Genomic DNA, 21,425 nt, shown 5'->3' with positions numbered 1-21,425 from the left:
GTGGGTGGGAAGACGAGGCAAAGGGAGTTAGTTGCAACAGCAGGCTGGTGGCAGAGCTAAGAATAGCTCAGTCTCAGAACAGGGCATATGTGGAGCACCTTGCACTGGCAGCGCTCTTTCCACAGCAAGAGTTTGAACCACTCCTGATATGGAACAGGTGCAAATTCATTATGTGCAATATAGCACTGGGCGCTAAATACTTTCACCTACCTGCACGTGGAACTGCCCTGATGCCTGGTGTGCTGAGTGTGAAAACAAAATGAAAAATTCACTAAGAACTAAAATGAAATGTTCCTTCCTCCCCCCCTCCCCCCCCCCCACACACATTTTACGCAATGAAAAAGTATTTGAAGACTACCTTTTAAATGTAGTCTTTTGAACACAGAACCCTTGGAAGACTGCATTTAAAATAGAATTTTGGCAATTTTGCCATAGAGTTTTTTCTTTAAATTGTTTCCTTTACTTCCTTCCTTTGTTTTTTTTTTGTCTGTGTTGCACCTGTTTGCTGACCTCAGCCTGAATACACAAGTATTTTCAGTTCCCCAAGGTCTTCATTTTAGAGAATTAAGTCTTTGCTGAAAGGCTTCACCTCACATGGTGCAGCAACTGTGTCTTTAAAGAATACACATTAGGTACAAGCCTTTTGCATTTTAAAAAAATGTATCACTATTATTACCATCTGGTTCCTGTAGACAATGTAACAAGTAACACATGCGCCTAAATAACAACTCTCCTGGAGCTGAAAACTTGCTTCTTACTTAAGGAAAATTAGTTTTTGGTTCTGAAAGTCCTAAATGAACAGCCTTTGCCAGGAGGCTCTGAAATACGCTTGTTTGGATCCTGGCTCAATCTAAGAAAAAGCCCTTGAGTTTTCAACTCCCGTACCAGGGACCAGGGTTTCTTAAGTGTGTAGTCGGTCACTTGGCAGGCAGCCTAATGCTCGAGCCGTGGAACAAAGCAGCCGTGTCTCCCGCAGGAAGAGAAGACTTCCAGAAGCTCGCCTTGATTTTCTTCTGCATCTGGACACCAGCTGTGCAAAGGGATTGTTCCCTCCTCCCATCCCCATCCCCCCCACATGCACACATTTGATCCCAGAAAATCTTTCCTATTGCTGAGTCTGAGGTGACAGCAAATCGCTCCCTAGACAGCATAAGCCAGATTAAAGCAGTCTAGGGCCTTAACCTGGGTCCTAGGCAGATCAGTCCCCACACCAGGGCTCAAGAGGCACGGGCAGTTTCATAGACATCCTTTCTCTTCTTAGGAGTGGCATCGGAGGTCTTCCTTCTGGGAGTCTGGCAATCGGGGGCCTGCTGGATATGCAGACTGTTAACACAGAGAGGTAGGCTGGATGGGTTGCACTTCTTGTCCCTGTTACACACAGGGCCTTTAGATGGGGTAGTGTTGTCAGAGCTGCCCAGGGCAAAGGGTCTTGGAATTAACATCCCTCTAATACAGAAGAGGCAGTTCACCCCTCAGAGCTGCTGTTTCAGGCTCTCAGCCAACTCAGGCAGGCATCTGCATTTTTCTTAAGCAGCACCTGAGTGTCCAAGTTCCCTTTGTGCTGAGATTCTGGTGCGTTTATGAGATGCCAGGAAACAGAGTCCTAAGCATGGAGCTAGAGTACTTGTGGCTTAATTTGGTGGCACTGCAGCTTCTGAACCCGTATGGGCAGAATCCAGGGACATCCTGATAGAGCAGGAAACGGTGATGTCATGGGTGTCTCGAGATGTTGATGGGTGGCTCTTCCCTTGAGAGCTGTGACTGTGACTGTGACAGGTGTGCTCAGCAGGAAGTGGTTTCTCGGTCACGGTGTTGATTTCCGGCTTGGAGAAATGTTATCAAGATGACTTAAGTAGCAGCTCACAGGTTTCTGCTACCCGACTTCTGGTCTGAGCCCACTTCTGTGGGGGTTGTCACCTCTCCCTTTTTGGTGCTGCTTCCCTAACTCATTTAGTGCTGCTTCCCTTTGGGGACCACTGCTTTAGACTCCAGCGAGTGCGTGATTTCTTTGGGACATCTCTGTGTACATGTCCAGTGCCTAACACAATGAGCTGCTGCTCCAGGACTGGGTGCTCCTCTGTGCAACTGCAATACGATGATGAAGACAAGAATACAGCACTTCCACCCAAGTTTTCACTGCAGGCAGGTGCGAGTGAGAGATTCACCTTGGTGGGAAAGGCTGTGGCCAGGGGACACGGATGTTACAGGAGCCTGATTCCCTTTCTACAGATGGCAGTGGAGCCAAAGATCAAAGGCAGTTATGCCACGTTAAGGAGAGCAGAGTGGGGCCCTTTGGTGTTGATCAGGTCACTTCATGGCTTGCTCTGTGAAGAGGCCTGCCAGCTTTGTTGTAAGGCCTAGTTCAGGTTCATAGCGTGTTTTGTGCTGAGTGCCTAGACTGACTGTGGGGTGCCATTGCCACCCCAAACCACAGGAAAGCCAACATCTTGCACAGGATGCAGAACCACATGCTCAGCTGTAGGCGAAGTTGGTCAGGTCAGGCCTAACCTGTGAGCTTTTCTGGCACTGGAACCACAAGTGAGTGGGCTGCCTAGATCTCCCAGAAGCCCTTCGGACCCATTTTGGCTGCTGTTTCTGAGCAGAGCATGTTTAGTACCTCTTCACATGGGCTTGGTTGCTGTTGGGCTGGACTGTGTGTTTGTTGTTCAAGGAGGGAGGAGGAGCAGCTGGCAGAGTCTCAGGGCGTTGTGGTTTGGACAGTATTTGTGTGCAGAGGGAATCGTGTTTCTTCACTTCAGTAAAACATTTGGGCCTTTGCTTTTTCCTTCTGCTGCTGAAATGGGCACAAACATGGTGTAAAAGGTTTAGCAGTGCCTCTGGCTCATGTTTCTCATTGCATTTCACACACACATCCTTTTCACTAGAGAATTGGACTCTCCTCTCCTGGTGTTCGTCAAGCATCCCAACGTTGCTGGAGCATAGGAACATTTTTTTTCTTATTTCCAGGAAAACGTAGGCACAAAGGGCTCTAAGTCCATAGCAGCGCTGGGAATAAAAGCTAGGAATCCTGACTTTTAAGTCTTTCACCCACCCAGTAACCACCTTAGCAAGAGCAAGAGGATCATGTGGCACTGACTACATTTAAGGAGCTTGGACTTTATACCTTCACTCTGCCATTGATCCTTTTGTGTGACCTTGAGCAAGTCACTTAACTTGGCTGTGCCAGATGGGGATAGTGATGGTGTTTCTTTTTTCGTGCCACTTGGTCCTGTCTATTAAGACTCCTGAGGCTTTTGTTGCACCTCTGTCTCACCATTACCTATACGTGCAGCACTCGGCACCACGTGGCTCTGACCTCAGTAAGGTTCCCTAAATGCTGCTAAGTTTGTTTCTCTTCATTAAAGCCCCCGAGATTTTGAAACAAAATTCTGTGCTTTTAAAATCCTGTGATTACAGGCCCTTTCCTGACCTTGCTCACAGCTGTGGGTTAAGAATTGTCAAAGGCTCCTCCCACTGTCCAGGCCTCTGTGGTGGAGATGTTTCCTTGTTTTGACAAACCAGATGTTTAGATTATGATTTTTTTGCCTGTTCTTGTGGGTTGTTTCTGGTTATGCTTCTTTAAAAGAGCCAAGAGAATCTGAGGAGGAATGGGAAAGGTCAGGACCGGACAAAGGGAGAGGATGGATGTGTGGGCAAGCCTTTGCGTTGGTTGCATCCTCAATAATTCAGCAGCACTTGGATCACTGACTTTCCCAAACTCAGCCCTTTCAAAACACAAAGGGCGCTGGAATTGGCTGATGGTACCCTGTGTTTCTTAGGCCCTGGTTTGAATGCACAGATGAGCTCCGGTCTTGGGAAAAGCAGGTTTCGTACAGTCACAGTGACTCCAGGAACTCTGCCTATGCACTGGTCGTTGCCAGGGCAGGTCTCAGCTCAGTAAGGATGTCAAGCTGTTCAGCGGCCCACGTCTGAAATAGTGTGACAAACCTCCAGCAATCTTTAGCGAACAAACGGCCCCGCAACAACCATGCAGCCCAATTGCACTGCGTAGTCTTGTTAGCAGCTGCAGCAGAGAAGCCAGGAGAGGGTGCCTAGACTTGGAGACAGAGCCCTATCTCAGCCCGGGGGGAAGCTCACGTTACTGGGGCCTGGTATGGAGTGGACTTGGTGGTCTGTTCAGGTCAGACCAGAACACAGGATCACAACCTTGTTAGCTTTACCTGCCTTGAGCTCAGGGCAAATCTTCCTTCATGCACCAGCATGGGTTAAACTATTGGGGGCCGGCCGGACTGGGACACAGGAGGCACAAATGTTGTTCCTAGCTCTCCTGGAGCCCTGCCAGATGGTCTTGGGCAAGGCACATCACTGCCCCGAACCTCAATCTCTCCATGTGAAAAGTGGGGCCTTTCTTTAGCTAGCACTTCAGAGACCTACTGAGGGCCACTGTGATGGAGGAGCCGGGGCTCCTTGGTCGCCGCAGTAGCCCGCACGGCCCGTGACGGCACCACCACAACCCACGAGGGACCCACAAGCCGCTGGGGAAGCATTTCCATGTCTGCCGGCAGCTCGCTGGCTGGCGTGCCGAGCGGCCGCTGCGCACAGGCCCGCCCGGAGCAGCGGCTGTCACGTGACTCCCGGGGCAACGCCCGGCGGCCGCGGGGCGCCTCCCCTGCCCTCAGACCCGCCGAGGCGGCGGAGCTCTAGCGTCGGGCCCCTCCGCCAGAGACCGTGACGACAGCGGCGAGGCCGACGATGACACCCGTCTCGGGCCCCTCCTGTGCCCGGCTCCAGGCGCCGAGTTCAAATCTCCCCGGGGCACGTCTCCTGTCTGGCCCGACTGGCGGGGCGGGGCGGGGCGGCCTGTATCCCGCGGGCGGCGGCCAATGGGGCAGCGGGGGCGGGGCCGGGGCCGGGGCCGGGCGGCTCCGCCTGTTCCCGCGGCGGCGGACGGCTGCGGCGGCGGCAGCTCTCGTGCAGGTACCGGCTCCGCGGCGTCGTCTCCGCCCGGGACCCGCTCCCAGGCCCGCGACTGCGGCCGCGGCCGCTCCCGCTCCTCGGCGCCGCGCCGCGTCGGGCCGGGCCGTGGGAGAGGTGCGGGGCTCGCAGGCGGACAGTTGCTCTGCTGCTTGCCTGGGCCCAGAGGGGCCCCAGCGAGCCTCGGAGGCGGAGACCCGCTGAACTGGGACAGCCCCGCTTTGCTTCGGGCTCAGATGTCCAGCAGAAAGGGTCCTGGTCACGAAGGAGGAAGGACCTGGTTGCGGGGTTTCAAGGCGTCCCCGGGTCTGGGCGCTGGGGTGTCCCCGACGCCCGCCCGGGGCTGCTTGCGCCCAACCGCCTCCAAGTTTCCCCGGAGGAAATGGAGTCGCAGGCGGGCGGGCTTTCGCGCGCTGTTCCTGACAGGTGGGGATCTCGGCAATTATTCGCGCGAACAATAGGGGCATTGAGAACAGCAGAACAGCTGCACTTCGGCGCTGCGCGACGGGGATGGGACACTGGCGCGAACGGTTCGATATTTATCAAAGACGAGCCCGGGGAGCTCGCGTGCACTGTCCGTGTCCAAGTTCCTCCCGGCCGTCCCTGGAAACAGTTTGCGTGTTTCTGCGCGGGAGCGTGTGCCTTTGCTGGAGGCAGGGAAGGAAGGGCTTTTAAAAAGGAAGTTGGCTACTGATAAAAAGGCTTCTTTTTTTTTAAGTTCACATAGCTGAATTATTCAGATTTCTTTTAAGGCTGGAAGTGAGCATTAGAGCCATCCCAAGCTCTGGGCTTTAGTGTGACTTCATTTTAAAGCAGTAACTTACCCTCAAACCTGCTCACATGCATCGAGTGCAACTCATCTGGGCCCTTGCACCGCTAGACGAGTGTAAGTAATGCGGAGGCCAGGGTGGGAGGCCAGTACTTCACCCAAAGCGCCTTGAGTAAGCCATCTCTTCTCTCTCGGCTAAAGCCGGATCTCATGCTCGTGAAAAGGGCCGTCTGACTGTCCTGTGAACCAGTTCCCTGTGCTGAGCATCTCCAGAGCCCAAATTGCATGGGGACGGCCATGCTGCAGCTTCCCTTGCCCCGTCTCTTCAGGGCATCTCCGTCCCACCCTGAGGGACTCGGTCTCTGCAGCATGTGGAGCCCTTGGCAGAGGGCCACAAAGGTGCCAGTTGTGCTGTTAGCTGAAGGTGGAGGGGGGGCCGGACTATAACCTACCAGCTTATTTCCCGTAGGCCACAAAGAGCCATTTGATTGATGGCCACTATTTCGAGTTTGGCGGGGTTCGAATCAGTGATCTCCAGGGGTGAAAAGTTTCGTGCATCTCATTGCTTTGGGCTGTGCAGTCCTTGGGCCTTCATTTTCCTGTCTACATCGGCTTGCGTTTGACTGCTCGACTCCCTGTGCTCACAGTTTCATAGTTGTCAGGGCCTGGAAGGGACCTTATAGGCCATCAGGTCCAGCCCCCGGCACTTGGGTAGGAAAGACTGCTGGGATTACGGTTGCTGCTTGGCTTTCTTCCACCCCTCCTCAGCAGGAGGGGTTTTAAACAATGGTTTGGGCCAACATTAGGTTTTTAGACGACAGTAAAAGCTGCACATTCACACTGCCAAGGGGACAGAATAACGAGTCTGAATTATGCAGTGTTTTGTTTTTAATAGAAAAGAAGTGGTGGCGGGATCTTTGTTTTCTGGGATACCAGGTTTGTGTGAAACCTGGGAATCAGACCCAAGGCCTAGGCCAGGGATGAGTGGTCATTAGTGCCCAGCTTCATAACTGGCTGCATTTTTCCCCCTTTCTAGCCACTGGCTCTAGGCTCCTCTAGCTGACAGGCACCCAGTGCCCGTGCTTACAGCAGCTGCCCTGTGGACATGGGTCAGTAATGAAGGCAATGATGGAGACAATGCTGTGGCTGTTCCCTAGGGCATGTGAGAATTGTCCCTGTTTATGAGCAAAGCAGCTTTATTTAGGTTGAAGAGGGGTTCATGTGACAGTAGTGCTGGAGACACCTCTCAGTAGCTGGGGAGAGACCGTTTAGGCAAATGACTCTAACTCTGTTGTGGGTTACTAGGTATTGAGGGTTGGGGGAAGTTGGTTCTTCTCAGCAGGCTCAAAGTACTTCTTGAATGCGATAAGGAGACCTGGGGCTTATAAATGCTGAGCTGTAAGTGCCTGGATATGCTGTTTCCAATGAACTGGAATCAATAAGCCACAGACATTCGTCTTAAAACCCTGCCACAGAACAGCATGCACACAGCTAATGCTCCTGTGCTGGGAGGAGGGAGGTGCTTTTGACCCTCACCTGAAACGAGGCGCTGTAGTAATGGCCTTTACATTTGCTTTTGCCCGACCACCTGGGTTCTCCGTATTCATGCTCGGAGTCTTTTTTTTTTTTTTTTTTTTCCCCCCCTTCTCTCGATCCCCTTAATTTTAGTTCGGGGCCATTCTTATGATGTCACTAGTCAAGTTGCCAATAATTCTTTTCCCCTGACTTCAGAACAGTTGCAAAGAAAGGAAAATCTGGCTCCCTCATGTTATGTGCGTTGAGATTTCTGGTTATTTCTGCACCTCCTGCATGACAAGTTTGCATTAACAAATTCCTTTTTCTCTGGCGCGTGCCAAAGGGGTGAACACCCTGTTACTGTGACATTTAAAACTTGCACTGCAGCCTGAGTCTTGGTGGGGAAAGCTGAAGTAGGTGAGCAAATGGTCTCCTCTGCTTTTTCTCTCTCTCATCTGTAAGTGAGATTTTTCATACAGTGAGAACGTGGCACATTGTGACTCCTCCACAGGGAGTTGCCACCACGAGCATTCGGTGTCAGGTGGACCCGGATTCTTTTTCCATAACTCACCAGAATTACTTCTGTCCTCACTATAATTAAATCATGATGTCCTGTCTACAGCCTGCTGCAGTAAAAGGCTGGCTTTGTATAACTAAAGTCCACTCATCCCTAAAATTGGAGCTTCTGGGATTATACCAAAAAAGACTAGTTTATGACACTGTTTTTTAGATTGCCTTAAGGGTACGGACTTGTAGGGAAGTGCTGTTTGCTTCCGGGACTGCCCTGCCGTTTGGTGGACAACATTATTTGCACGGTGACATCTGTAAAGGCCTCATCTTCCAAGGGCTTAGGCAGGCAAAATCTCTTCCCAATTTCTCCAGGAGCTCTGTCAGATCAGACCTCTCTATATGAACAACACATAGCCGCTTGTTTTAATAACAACAGCAGAAGTTTCTCAGCAAAGGTGCCCAGTTCCTCTCCCCCTAGGAAATGCTTGCAGTCTCTTTTGATTAATGGGGAAGCTTGTTGCCTGTCAGAGGTATCTGAAGCGAGACAAGTACTGAATCTGTGTTTGCTCACAGCTCTATATTTAGGCTGTAATGACATTGTGGCCTTTAAATTATAGGCTTTGCGTGGGTACGTGTTTCTGGTGCAACTGCCTACAAGTGCTGCTGGGCCTTCAGAGGCATCTGGCCAAGGGCTTACAAGCATCCTAAGCCCAGCCCCACCATTCAGAAAGGGTGGATGAAACACTGTAGATTGGGTATGGAAGCTTCCTGGAAAGTCTGGATGGAGCAGCTCTTACAGGGTACCGCTGGCCACAAAAGCCTTGATGTTCACCCACCAGATGCACTTGTCATTCATTGTATGTATTGTGCTGGGACCTACTGACCCCAGCCCAGCTGTCCTGGACATCTCCCCAACATAGTCACTGCCCCAAAGAGCCTGTCCAGAGGTTGCCTCTCTCTTGGAGGAGAATGGCCAGTGGCTGTGGAGGGCTCCTCTGCAGTGGAAATGGCAAAGACAGTGGCAGCAGGTAGGGGCTTCCTAATGGGCCCCGGCCACAGGAGAAAGTCCCTCTTCAAGAGAGATTTGTCCCCAAGTCTCATGAGTATGTTGTCTCCTGATGTTCTCTACAGCACAGAGACTGCTCCCATCCTGCTCAGAGTTACCTGAGCCCTAAAGCATAGGGGTGAGGGAGGCTGGCTGTAGGAGTCTCTCTTCAGTCCAGCTGTGCCCTGGGACCATGTTTTTCGTACTGGAACAGTTTCCAGCCCTATTGTTTCAGGCTGTTTGCAGACGTAGGAGCACAACCTGAACTCTGCTACGTTGGGTTCATTTTGGAGGTTTTTCATGTTACGCCTGAGGGCTAGAAAACTAATTTAAAACATGAGCTTTTCGGTGTGCGCATGGGCCTTGCTCCATTGTGGCCAGCGGTGCCCAGTGCCTTGTGTAAAACCCTCCTGGGGCCGAATTGGAAGGGAGGGTGAGGACCCGCATGGCTGGCTCAGGTGCTGCAATTTACAGCGACACCAATTTCTTTCGCTTAATGAAGCCTTGCTCTTGCAGGGCCTCTGTCTGCAGGGAGTGATGGGGAGCCTCCCATGTGCAGAGCTAACCCTTTCTTTCCTGTCTGCGTCTCTTCTTCGGCCCCGCCTGTCCCTGGACCTGCTGCAGCATGGCAGACCCAGCAAGAGAGCGTGAGTCCATTGTTCCACCTCTGTGCTCTGCTCGTGAACCCTCGTGCTGCAAAGGGAGGAGGGGAAGCAGGTCCCCTCTGGACACTGTTGTCTGAGGGCATCTGATGCCTTTTTGTAGTTGTCTGGGTTGGAGTGGGGGTGCTGTTTCAGCTGTGCTGCCACTGGGGCTTTGTGGTGCAGGGGAGTTTGCCACGATCTGGAAAAAGTTATTTTTAGGGGAGGTGGCATTTTGGTTCAGTCAACCCTGAAAGTGACTCTAGAAGCCATCGATGTGCAATGTTTATGACCAGGGCTGCTGAATCTGCAGTGTCCCAGCTCTCTGTGTATGGAGCTCCCTCATATAATTTCTCCCATGTGCACAGATTAAGGCTTTGGAAGGGCATTGCAAAAAGGAATGAGCTTGCATGCCGTGCCTTGGTGCTGATGCTAATTAAACATTGTCTGTTTTGAATGAGTAAATGGGGCTTGTTGGCTCACCTGAAGCCACACACAGACTTGTGCCAACTGTAGCTGGTGAAGCTCTGACTGGAAGTAATATTCACATCTCTGATTTGGTGGGTTAACCAGTGACTGGAAGAGATTAACAAGGCACCTGGTAAGGACTCCAAATCATGGAGAGTTTAAGTCAAGATACCGTGTGGCTGACCCGCAGGAATGGCTGGGTGAAATTCTCCAGCCTGGTGGAAATGGGAGGTCTAACAAGAGTTTGTGGTGGTCTTCCTGGGTCTTAAGAAATCTGGGAGTCCTGACCCTGCCTCATGTACTAAATCCTCATCCATCCCACATAGGGCTATGGTTCTTTGCCATATCTTTCCTTTAGACTGGAGGCCTTTTATTTAGCTAGGACCTAAGAAAATAAAGGAACTGCTACAGGAAGTATAACCATACTGTGAATGTGCATGCACCACAGCCTCCAGCATCCTTAGCCAGCTTATCTCTCTTATGTTGGCCCTTGCCTGGTCAAAGTAAATATCCATTCAAAGCTTTAACTGTTGAATCTGTCTGCTCAGCAAACTGGGGTCTCATTCCAGGGGCTGCTCTGATGCACATAGCTATTAAATCAACTTTTGGGTGAGATGACAAAGGAACTGACTCCTTTACTTTAAGGGTTTCCCTCTTGAAATTCTGTGATCCTAAAGCATCAGCAGGACAGGAGAGAAGTGTATTATTTTTCACTTGAGATGTTATAGCCATACTGTATCTGCTGATGAAACTCTTCAGCTGGTGCTTTAGGCATCGAACACGAGGTCCTACAGGTGTAGGTGTCCTGAAGAAATGGGTGATAATATTTTATTGCAGGGAAGTGAATGTGTCTCAGAAGGTTGTTTGGTTTTTTTCTTAGCAGTTCCTTGCTTGTTAAAAGCTGGTGTTTGTTGAGCTCTTCACGCGGTCTCTTGCTGGCAGAGATGGTGGTATCTGTGTGATCTTAGGCCTGTATTTTTGGCACCGGAAATGTTCTCTGTGTGTTATAGGAGGCCACGCTGTCCTAGCACATGAAGACGAGGAGCGTGCTTTCTGTGTGAGCGTGGCTCTGCTCGTGGTGTCTGGCTGCTTTCTGAATTTTTGTTGGGGAGTGGAGAAATGCTGAATCTGTACAGCAGACCCAAAAAAGGAAGAACACGAAGCTTTTCTCGTTGCTTAGGAAGTGGACGTGATGAAAGAGCTGGGGGTGTGAGAGGAGTCGGAGCAGCCTGTCGCTGCAGATCTAGCAGCAAGTCAATAAACAGGAAGCTGGGGTTCCTTCAGAAGCGGGTATTTAGTTTCGGGAGCTGGAGGCATGGTTGCACAGCTCTGCACCGACTCTGACATTGTTTTCGGGAAAGAGGAGTCTGTTCCAAAACATTAACTCTTTTGCTTCAACTACAGACATGCTTTTAAAGCTGCAAGAAGCCTCAGTGCATTGAGCCTTGGGCATTTTACCCTTCACATGATCTCGAAGGAGACCCAGAGGTTTGGGTTCTTACATAAATAACCGTCATGTAGTTTCATTTGGGGACCAGTTTGTCTGCACGGCAGAGATGAGTGAACATCCTGTAACAGGAGTTTTAACCCAGCTGTCTTGGACCCAAACTTCTCTTCCTTCACACAGACATCTGTGCTGCACCCCAGACATGGCTGCATTTTATTATAAACCCAGTTCAGGATCAGCATGAATAACAGGGCAGGTCCTCAATTGGAGCAAAGTGGTGCTCATAGCTCTGGAGTCTCTAAGTAAACTTGAAGTTGCCCTGGCATTAAAGAAGCAGGTACCGAGGGCCCAGTAGGCTTGCTGTCTCCATGCGAGGCTCTATGAACAGAAATGTGAGTCTGTGTCTGCATTCTTCACTGCTGTTTGCTACTGCTTCTTCATAGCTTTTGGTTAACTCCTGATTATAAGGGAAAGCTCCAACAAACACAGCACGCTGTGTGTTTGTGTGTCTGAGGCAGCAAAGGAGTCCGGTAAAGGCCCAAAGAAGAAATATGGATGCTGTCCATCTGCAGTGTGACTTTGGTGGTATTTTTGGTAACACTCTTGCAAGGGACAAGTGTCATTTCTTCTCCCCTTGCATGGTGATTACCCGGAGGTAACTTCCCCTGACATGCTGCCACAGTTTCAGAATAAAATAGCTGCGCAAGCCCTGTGCTCGGTTCCTTGCTTTACTTCCCTGTAGTAGTTAGGATAGATAAGTTTGTCATATCCTTGTTTCTGTTCCTGTAGCAGCTAAGGGCCTCAGCCTGGACTCGAGCCTCATAGTGACAGGTGTTTGTGGCTGCTTAGTAGACAGTTCCTGTAGCAAAGAACTTGGTGTATAAGTTTTCAGACATGCCTGAGGAAGTTAAGTGCTGAACTCTGAGGAGGTTAAGTGCTTTAGAAAGCAACACCCTGAGAATCTAAATGTCTCAGACTGAGGAGAAGGAAAAGAAGCAAAGCACAAAGCAGTTTATGCTGATTCCCCCTCAAGTCCCAGTTAATAACATGGCTCTCCTCCCTTCCTTTTAATAAATCAAACAAACAAGGTGTAGCTCAAACTGAGGTGGCTGGAAGGTCCCTGGCCCATGCATCCAATGGAAATCATTGCCCTTGGCCATACAAAGCGGTTGTTTGCATCTGAAACACACGGACCAATGCTGAAGCGCTTACAGTGTTGTCACCCTTTCCTCGCTCACCAATCAGTCGCCCATCCATGCATCCCTCCCCTGTCTGTAGTTGCTGCTGCTTGTCGGGGAGATGGATAGCTCCTCCAGCATGGCTCAATTCTTCCCTCGCGCATGGAAGTGAGACATAATTTCCTTATTTGCAGTCGGGAGGGTGGGGGTGGGATTTACCACTCTCCGTACTTCGTGCCAAGCATCTCTCAGCTTTCTGTTCTGCTCAGATACCCCGCTGTCCGTCTGGCCCTATTACTCCTGTCACCTTTTCTCTGTGGTTTGTGCCTTTTCCCCTCGCAAGCAGGGCATGAAGAGCTGATTTTGGTTGCATTCCTGCAGCTGCACTGGGTGCTCGGGCAGCATCCTCTGTAGAAGTACGTTGCAAAAGCCCGTCCTGGGTGTATGATTACTTGCTTCTATATTAGTAATGCTGTCTGCTTGGTAGTTAAGAGTTTTAAATCTCTGTTCAGCCATAGATTGCACAGTCTTTGTACAAAGATCAGTGTTATCCCTGTTCTACAGCTGGAGAAAGAAATAACACCCAGAGAAGTGAAGTCACTTGCCCAAGAAAAGGGGTTGGTAGCAGAGCTGAGACTGAAGCCTAATCCCTCCCCCACCAGATCTCAGCCTTGCCTAACAGAAAACACGCTGCTCATGGTCTCGTGGTAGTGGCTTTCCTCTTCCTTCCAGCTGCTGTGATAGGTTTCCTGACTCCTCATTGCAAAGAAATGACCAACAGTCTGCAGTAGCACCTGGGGGCGAGAGCGAGTAGAACTGCCTTTACCAGAAAACAGTATGTGATTGGGGACGGGAGACAAATTGGTTTTTGTAAGAAAACGTCTATCGTCATGGGGTCAGCAATGGGCAGCCTTTGGACTGAGGCTGTCTTAACACACATCCAGCTTTTCAGCACCAGTAGTAGGGAGAGCAGGGTTGTTTCTGATTTTTCCCTGGAGCCCAGGATCAATCTGGATTTTTCTCTTTGTTTCTGAGTTCCTATTGTTATGACGTGCAATCGGATTCCCTGGCCCCATTTCCCATGTTTCTGCTGAACCAAATGGGCACCTTTTTGAAACTCAAATCTTGCGTGGTGGCAGGGAGAGGAGGGAAGTATGAAATGCTCCAGGGAATATAACAGGAATAGATGGACACTGCAAGGCCATGTACTTTCAGGCTTTGGCTCTTGGGAGTTAGGAGACCTGCTAAGGATTTATGGGAAATCACGTTACCCCTCTGGGCTAGTTTTCCCTGTGTCTTGCCTATTTTAACTGAAAGGGTACATCTGCATTGCTGTAACAGCTCACGCACCTTTGCATAAGCTGTTATCTCAAAACTAACTTTATATTGCTAGCAGCACTGGCTAGACCAGGGGTGGGCAAGTAGTTGGGCTGGAGGGCCACTTAAAAACTTGTGCAGAGCTCTTGAGGGCCACAGGGCTGGGGGGGCAGGGTGCTGACCCGGTCTCGGCCCCCTGTCACAGCTGTTAATACCCCACGGGGCGGTGGGTGGGGGGAGAGATCCCAATTTATTCTAGCCAGAAAGAGCAAGTAGGCAGGGAGACTGGCCCAGGACCGCCGCAGGCAGGCACGCTTGACTGGGCAGGTGGAACGGGGTTACGGGTGGGTGGAGAACTACATCCGGGAGAGGGACAGTCAGGTGGGGCCAGGATCGACAAGGGGAATCTGCAGTCAGTTCCTGGCTCTGCCACAGATTTCCTGTGTGACCGTAATCTTCTGGGACCTAAACTTCATGTCTGCAACTTGAGGATAGTACTGCTTTTCCCCAGCAATGTACAAGTTTTTTGGGACAAGGGCTGGCTCATATTAGGTGTGGGTGTGCTGCATTTACTGTGTGACTTGATTTCCCACGGGGCTTGTAGGCGCTTCGGTTGGAACAGAGAAGTGCACTGAGTTAGTAGCAGGGCAAGCTGAAGATCAGTTCTGAACTCCAGGTGAATGATGATGTGTTTTTGAGCCTCTAATTAAAAAAAAATCATTTGCTTAAGTGAACCTCTCCCCCCACCAAACACTGGTCCATTCAGTGTGTCCTCAGCTATTTCACCATCTTGGAGGTGATTGTGAAACTCAGTGGCATATATACTAGGAAACGCAAAGCGAAGTCAGCCTTTCTGTTGCAAGTTGTACTAATCATCATTAAGCTTCTGTTCTGCTTTTTTGAGCCCGTGCACTATAGAGGCACTGTTTAGCTGTTGCACTGAATTTCCTGCCCTTTATTGGCTTGTATCTCATGCTTGCTTATGCCTGTGCTTAAATACAGGCCTTTGTGTTTGGACGCCTCTTGGCTTCAGAAGCATGAAACAGAGTGTTGTTTTATTTTTATTTAGGCTTATGGTGATCCTGGTACTGAGCTACAAGATTGGATCCTGTATTATTTCTTAAATTGTGGCCCATGATGGTCCTTTTCCTGGGAGTGCCGGGCAGTGAAGACGGCTGAGTAATTTCCTGAAGGCATGAATAAATGTGTGCGCCTACATTTGCATGTTGCATGTAATAGTGGAATATATATATATTTGCATGGAAACTCCTATTTAAGCAATTGGGTATTGCAGCAATACTCTGATTTTTATTGCAGCAACATGTGCGGGTTCCTTTGTGCTGCATGTTTCCAAAACGTGGAAGGAAGAAATGTGTCCGGAAGAGCTAACATCATTATAAGCAATCTAAGCATTTCCCATTAGTTATAAACAATTTTGAAGTGGGATTCTTGGGGTCTCATGCATGACGTTTTCTTAAGCACCTGTGTGCTTCTGGGCATTTAATGTACTGTCTCAAGCTGGCTGAACTTCATGCCTCAGAAATAAAGTTGAATTCTAGGTCACTTCCAAGGTCAAATGTTTAGGCGTTTTTTTAATTTTGGCGGGGCAGGTTTGGGCATGTTTGCATGAGAGAAATTTAGTAAATTATCTGTCTCCATGTCAAAATGCACAGAACCGCAGAAAGTCGGTGGCCTCAAAGTAAAATGGAACCGACTTTCCTTGCAAGGGCTGTCTGCCCTTGCAAGTGGAGAAAATGTCACGAGGTTTTTGATTCGGGAGGGGTGGGGAGGTCGAAATGAGACTGAGTGAATTTCTTAAGCGAGGATGGGCCTGTAAAATGGCAGTTGGCCTTTTGTGTATGGGAAGCGGGTGGTTCTCATGACACTAGAACAATATGCCGGACCCTGAAACGTGGAGGGGTTCAGTTGTCCTTTGTGAATATTTTGCATGCCATTCAGTAAACGCACAATATAACTCAGCTGGCAAGTTCAAACTAGCCCTTTCCTTATTGATCACGGCTGATTTAATTAGGAGCAAATATTGTTGGCCAGGGGTGTCTGTTGTCGATACTTATGAAAATGCACGGCACCTCTGGGTGCTGGCACGCTGCCAGAGGAGCACAGCTTGTGCAGGCCCAACTGTCCTCGTATTTATTTTTAAGCCAGCTGTTTCTTGTTTTCCCTGCTTATTTCCCCCTCTCTTTCCCCTCCTGCAAAACCCCAAACCTTTTCTGTCCGTGCAGTGGAGCCGAAGAGCGCAGTTCATGTGGTCTCCTCTCGCTGCACCTCTGCGCGCGTTTCGGTAGCATCGAGTGTGTGCCACCGTCCTCCCCTTCAGCAGCTCGGCCAGGCTCAGTGGAGAGTTGCAGTGTCTGTCACAGCCGTTCTCCAGACAATGGAGCGAGGGACCTGATGGGGAGAGGTGACGGGGGCCCGTGGAGTTGCAAGGGAGAGTGGGAGAGGATTGAATCAAAGCGATAAACAGGCCTCCTGTCCTCCACTCCCTTCCTGTGGGAGTCCCAAGAGTGGACGTGCTAAAACACTTCCAGAGATGTGTCTCTGATATTTCTGGCCTGGAAGATCACCAGGAACTGTGGGAGTCCGGATTTCAGATCACGAGTCCCAAATTTGGCCCTAGGAAGGGAAGTCACTGACCTCACCTTTCACTGGGACCTTCCCAGGATTCATAGATGTTAGTGGCTGGAAGGGACCTTACAAGATCATCGGGTCCAGCCCCCTGCACTTGGGCAGGAAAGACTGCTGGGGTCAGATGATAACCTATCTGTGGTTCCCATTGACTGCTTTTTTTTTTTTCTCCCTATTACTCCTGTCACCTTTTCTCTGTGGTTTGTGCCTTTTCCCCTCGCAAGCAGGGCATGAAGAGCTGATTTTGGTTGCATTCCTGCAGCTGCACTGGGTGCTCGGGCAGCATCCTCTGTAGAAGTACATTGCAAAAGCCCGTCCTGGGTGTATGATTACTTGCTTCTATATTAGTAATGCTGTCTGCTTGGTAGTTAAGAGTTTTAAATCTCTGTTCAGCCATAGACTGCACAGTCTTTGTACAAAGATCAGTGTTATCCCTGTTCTACAGCTGGAGAAAGAAATAACACCCAGAGAAGTGAAGTCACTTGCCCAAGAAAAGGGGTTGGTAGCAGAGCTGAGACTGAAGCCTAATCCCTCCCCCACCAGATCTCAGCCTTGCCTAACAGAAAACACGCTGCTCATGGTCTCGTGGTAGTGGCTTTCCTCTTCCTTCCAGCTGCTGTGATAGGTTTCCTGACTCCTCATTGCGAAGAAATGACCAACAGTCTCCCTGTGACGTTGTGGTGAGGTGAATCTAAGCACTTTCACACTGATGGGAGTTGGAGCACTGGCATCTGTGAGGCCTGGGTCAGGCCCAGTCAGCAAGCAATAAGAGACGAATAAAAGAGTCACTAATACACCTTTCTCTTCTTTCCTTTTCCTCCTAAACAATTCAGATCTCTGCTCCTCATGAAAGAAGAGCGTGAGGATGGATTCCCTCATCCCCTGCGGAAAAGACAGATACATTTCCATGTAAGATTTCTGCTGTGGCTTCAGTGCAGAAATATTTTCCGTGTTCGTCCTGGTGATTTATTTGCAAAGTTCCCTGGGGGTGCTGGGGGAGGGGCAGACTCAGTTGCACAAAGGTCTGGAGGCTGTGGACAAAGGTAGAGGGTGGTGATAGATCTAGCAAATGTTAATATAAAGCATGGAAAAATCCATAGAAGAGGTGTGGGGCTGATGATTGATTTATTCATTCGCTGAGAAAGTATTGAACAATTGAAAATAAGGATAAGGTGCCTATGGTTTTGCAGACACATCCTTACGTTGTCAAAGCATTCTCGACCAGCTCTGACGTCTGCAAGGAAGCAAAAGTATTCCCAGGCTTTAAACATGCCTCGAAAGGCAGTAAAATAATGCACCTGAGTTTTTTTTCTTTTCACCCTAACAGCAAATCCATGAGTGTGATTAAAGCCAAAGCAGCCTGAAATCTAGTCAGACAATTAAACAGGGTTAATGACTGCTTGAGGTTGCCATAAAACAGCCCAAATCACCTGGAGATTTGTACACTCAGTACCTCTGCTTGGCCATCTTATTTTTCCTGGAGTAACTACAGCTGTGGCATATTTTGAACTTGGATGAAAGCTTTTAGATCAGTGACACGAACAGTGAACAGAGAGGGCTGAACTTGTTGTGATGGGGGCTGCTTTATTTGCCTGAGCACCAAGTCAAGTGACTGTGTATTTCTTCTATCTTGCAGCCTTGAAACCTACTGCCTCAAGGTCTGCCTGTTTTTATTATGGTTATAGCTCTTTGGTCAGTAGGGGAAGGGCCTGTTGCAAGCCCCAGGCAATATTCCTCTGGGAACAATAGTGGAAAGCAGGTCCTGGTGCTTTTAGTAATGTAATCTGTACTCTGGACCAGAAGAAGCAATGAAGATGCGTTTGTAGCATCCAGCACCAAAGTGTTTGGAAGCTGCTCACTACTTAAACCAGTGCAAAAGCTTTGCCTGTCTGGATCATCTTGAAAACCTCCAAAGATGGTGGTGGAATCTCCATCTCCAGAGGCTTTCAAGACCCAGTGAGCTGAAGCTTTGGCTGGGATGATCTAGTTGGGGCTGATCCTGCTCTGAGCAGGGGGTTGGACTAGGTGATCTCCGGAGGCCCCTTCCAGCCCCAATTGTCTATGATTCTGTCTCTCGGGCTTGGGTATTGATGCTTCTGGTACACTGTTTTTGAAAGGCTGCTGAGAATGAGAATGGATGGATGGGGTCAGAGGAATACCTTGGCTTTGGAGGAAGAGATTCTGCTTCTCTTGGTATCGGTGCCTCTGCTGCTATAGATGCACAGCTGATGTCATACAGATATGCCATGAATTATTTGTCTGAAACAGAGAGCAAAAGGCAGATATGTCAATCTTGCGATCAGGGCACTGTGTGGGGCCTGTATTAGAGCTGTCCAGAGCCTAACTGACTAGCTTGCTGACTGAACTGGAAACTGGGGGTGGAAAAAAAGACTTCTGTTTGGGGTTAAGCAGACAATTCATTTGTGGGGCGGGGGGAGCATTATAATTTTTTAATTAAACCCAAATAAACTGTAAAATGCAGCATCATTTTGCAAAACAAAAAACCTGAGAAAAAGAAATGGCTGGGGTTTTTTTGCAAGGGCAAGGACCCAAAAAAGATTGAAATTTGACACATGTTCACAAAGAGCTGATCCAAAGAGTTGGCTTAAGGAAGCAACTCTGGGGCAGGGAATGACTGACCACTAATCTCATTGTCCTAAGTTTCTAAATGGAAGCTCTGGCCATGGCTGGGTTTTTGCTGGAGGTTGTATAGCATCCTGGCTCTCGGAGCTCGTGGTCACAAGAGATGCTCAGCTTTTATATAAAAAGGGAATCTGTTTCTATCCTTTGTGGTTGCAAAAAAAAAAAAGCTTGAAATGGTGACCATAGGTGTAACTCCTGCCCTGACATTTTCCTAAATGCCGATGCCCCCCTGAGCCCCAGTCTGGAGAAGGGAGGGAGCTTGATCTTGGCCAAAGAGGACCAGTGGCAGCTCCTTCCACAATGGACTGGATGGTTCATGTGTCAGGGACACGCTTTTGTCATAGCTAACTTGTGTAGTGGCAGAGTCATCGGGGCATGCCCAGGGATCCTGGTTGGCTTTAATTCAGCCTGACTCTGGAAGGTAACTCCTTGGCTTCCCCTCACTTAACTGTCTTTGGTTTGGTCGCCTGAGGGTTACCATTTTAGGTGCTTGGATGCCAAAGGGATGGGTTTCACAAGTACATAGTATCATCTTTCCTTAGCATCTTTCTCTCCTTTCTTTCATGCTTCCAGAAATGAACTGATGTTGCATTTGAAGACGTACAACTTATATTATGAAGGTCAGAACTTGCAGCTCCGGCACAGAGAGGTAAGAAATCCAATGAGCAAATGAGTTATGTGACTTAGATGGAAATGCTAAAATGAAAAATGAGAAGGGCTGGCTTGATGTAGGCCAGAGAGGTCAAAAATTGACTATTAACAGCCCTGTTGATTGTTTTGGAGTAGGAGTGCTCCTAGAAATGCACACTATTATAAGCCTCAAGGCGATCACAATCAGCTAGACTTGCTCTTTTATTGTATATCTTTTTAATTTCCTAAATTGTAGTTATTTAGGCCCAATTCATGTTCTTTGAATGTTCCGTGGGATCCTCATGGTATTTAGTGACATCAACCACAGGAGAGAAAATGGAGGCTTGCCTGCACTAGTAAGATGCATTGTTTTTACCTGACTTGGAGGAGGTAATGGGATACAACCCTTCCCAGTGTGCACAGGTAATGTGATACAACCCTTCCCCATGTGCACACTGGATGTACACAGCATGTACCTGTGTAAAGGGCTTTTCGCAAGTCCGACTGTTTCAATATGGCAAGGCGAATAAATTTATGTTATGACAACCATGTCCATAAGACGGCTTCCTTCAGTGTTGTTTGGATTTTAAAAAAATGCTCAACCTAAAATCATTTTATAAGTAAAGCCTCAAGGGTAGGCCAGGACTCCTGGGCCCATGCCTGGTGCAACCCAGCCAGTAAATTTCGTTCCTTTCTGTGTCCTCTTTCCTCCTTCCCAGTGGAGGTTAGTGTACATGTGTCCCAAAGAGCAGGAGCTGTGAGGCTTTGTTAATGATGATGGATTGGATCTGGGCTTGGGGAACCTTGGAGGAGGAGGAGGTCTGTGTACTGTAAATATGACTTGAGACATTCCCACGTGTCTCTGTTTGCTGTGCAGGAGGAAGGCGAGTTTATCGTCGAGGGTTTGCTGAACATCTCCTGGGGCTTGCGCCGGCCTATCCGTTTGCAGATGCAGGATGACAACCAGCGAATCCGGCCCCCTCCATCCTCTTCCTCTTGGCACTCTGGCTGCAATCTGGGAGCACATGGGTCAGTTTGTGGCCCTCCTCTTTAGGGCAGATGCTGTTGTAAGAGTTTGTCTGCATGGACTCATCCTGTTTGTACGTTCACTGGATTCTACTGAATCACTGGGGACAGAACGTACCATTAGGGGAGCAGGCTAAGAGGGGGTGTGTGCTGCGCCACTGGTTCCCAAACTTTTTTTTTATACTGTGGACTGGCACGGGAGTGGAACAGGGTGCACAGAGCAGGCCGCCTTCCTCCTGGGGCTGCCCCGCCACCCAACTTTAACCCTGCGCATGACTGCTGGTGGTGGAAGCCGCTCGCCCAGACACACTGACAGGTCCATGTGGGGGGCTCGTGCCACAACTCAGCACCCAACCCTTCATGGCCTGGTGGTTGGGAACCTCTGTTCTACACTGTATTTGTCATGGGGCCAGTGCACTCAGAGGAGGACAGGTGCATGCTTGTTGAGCTGGCCTGCTCTCTTTAGTGAGGTGTTTGGATTATTGGTATCACGGTAGACCCAACCAAGTTCACAACCATACTTTTCTGGATGTTGTACAAAGATGAAGTAAAGAAACACTCATCTAACTGGAGAAGCCAGGCAAAATGAGGGGTGGGGAACTGAAGCACGGGGAGGTGAAATGACTCACCCCTGCATCACTCAGAACCTGTTGTA

At 49.4% G+C, this 21,425-nt stretch overlaps 1 protein-coding gene across 8 annotated transcripts in view; it reads left to right on the top strand.

The window, feature by feature from the left end:
- Positions 1-4,632: 4,632 nt before the first annotated feature.
- Positions 4,633-21,425, top strand: part of RASSF2 (Ras association domain family member 2) — a 33,586-nt gene continuing 16,793 nt past the window's right edge. The window contains exons 1-5 of one of the 8 annotated variants that reach the window (XM_090054534.1): positions 13,369-15,004; positions 16,917-17,156; positions 17,305-17,380; positions 19,688-19,763; positions 20,622-20,773. In XM_090054534.1, the coding sequence (XP_089910660.1) occupies positions 17,337-17,380; positions 19,688-19,763; positions 20,622-20,773 (272 nt within the window). In that variant the 5' untranslated portion in view covers positions 13,369-15,004; positions 16,917-17,156; positions 17,305-17,336. The other 7 variants (XM_090054537.1, XM_090054532.1, XM_090054538.1 and 4 more) reach the window with 7 other exon arrangements.

Source organism: Crocodylus siamensis, chromosome 6 (assembly GCF_052110815.1).
Source record: "Crocodylus siamensis isolate JL-2025a chromosome 6, ASM5211081v1, whole genome shotgun sequence".
Taxonomy (NCBI): Eukaryota; Metazoa; Chordata; order Crocodylia; family Crocodylidae; genus Crocodylus; species Crocodylus siamensis.
This window is presented reverse-complemented; position numbering and strand designations above follow the sequence as displayed.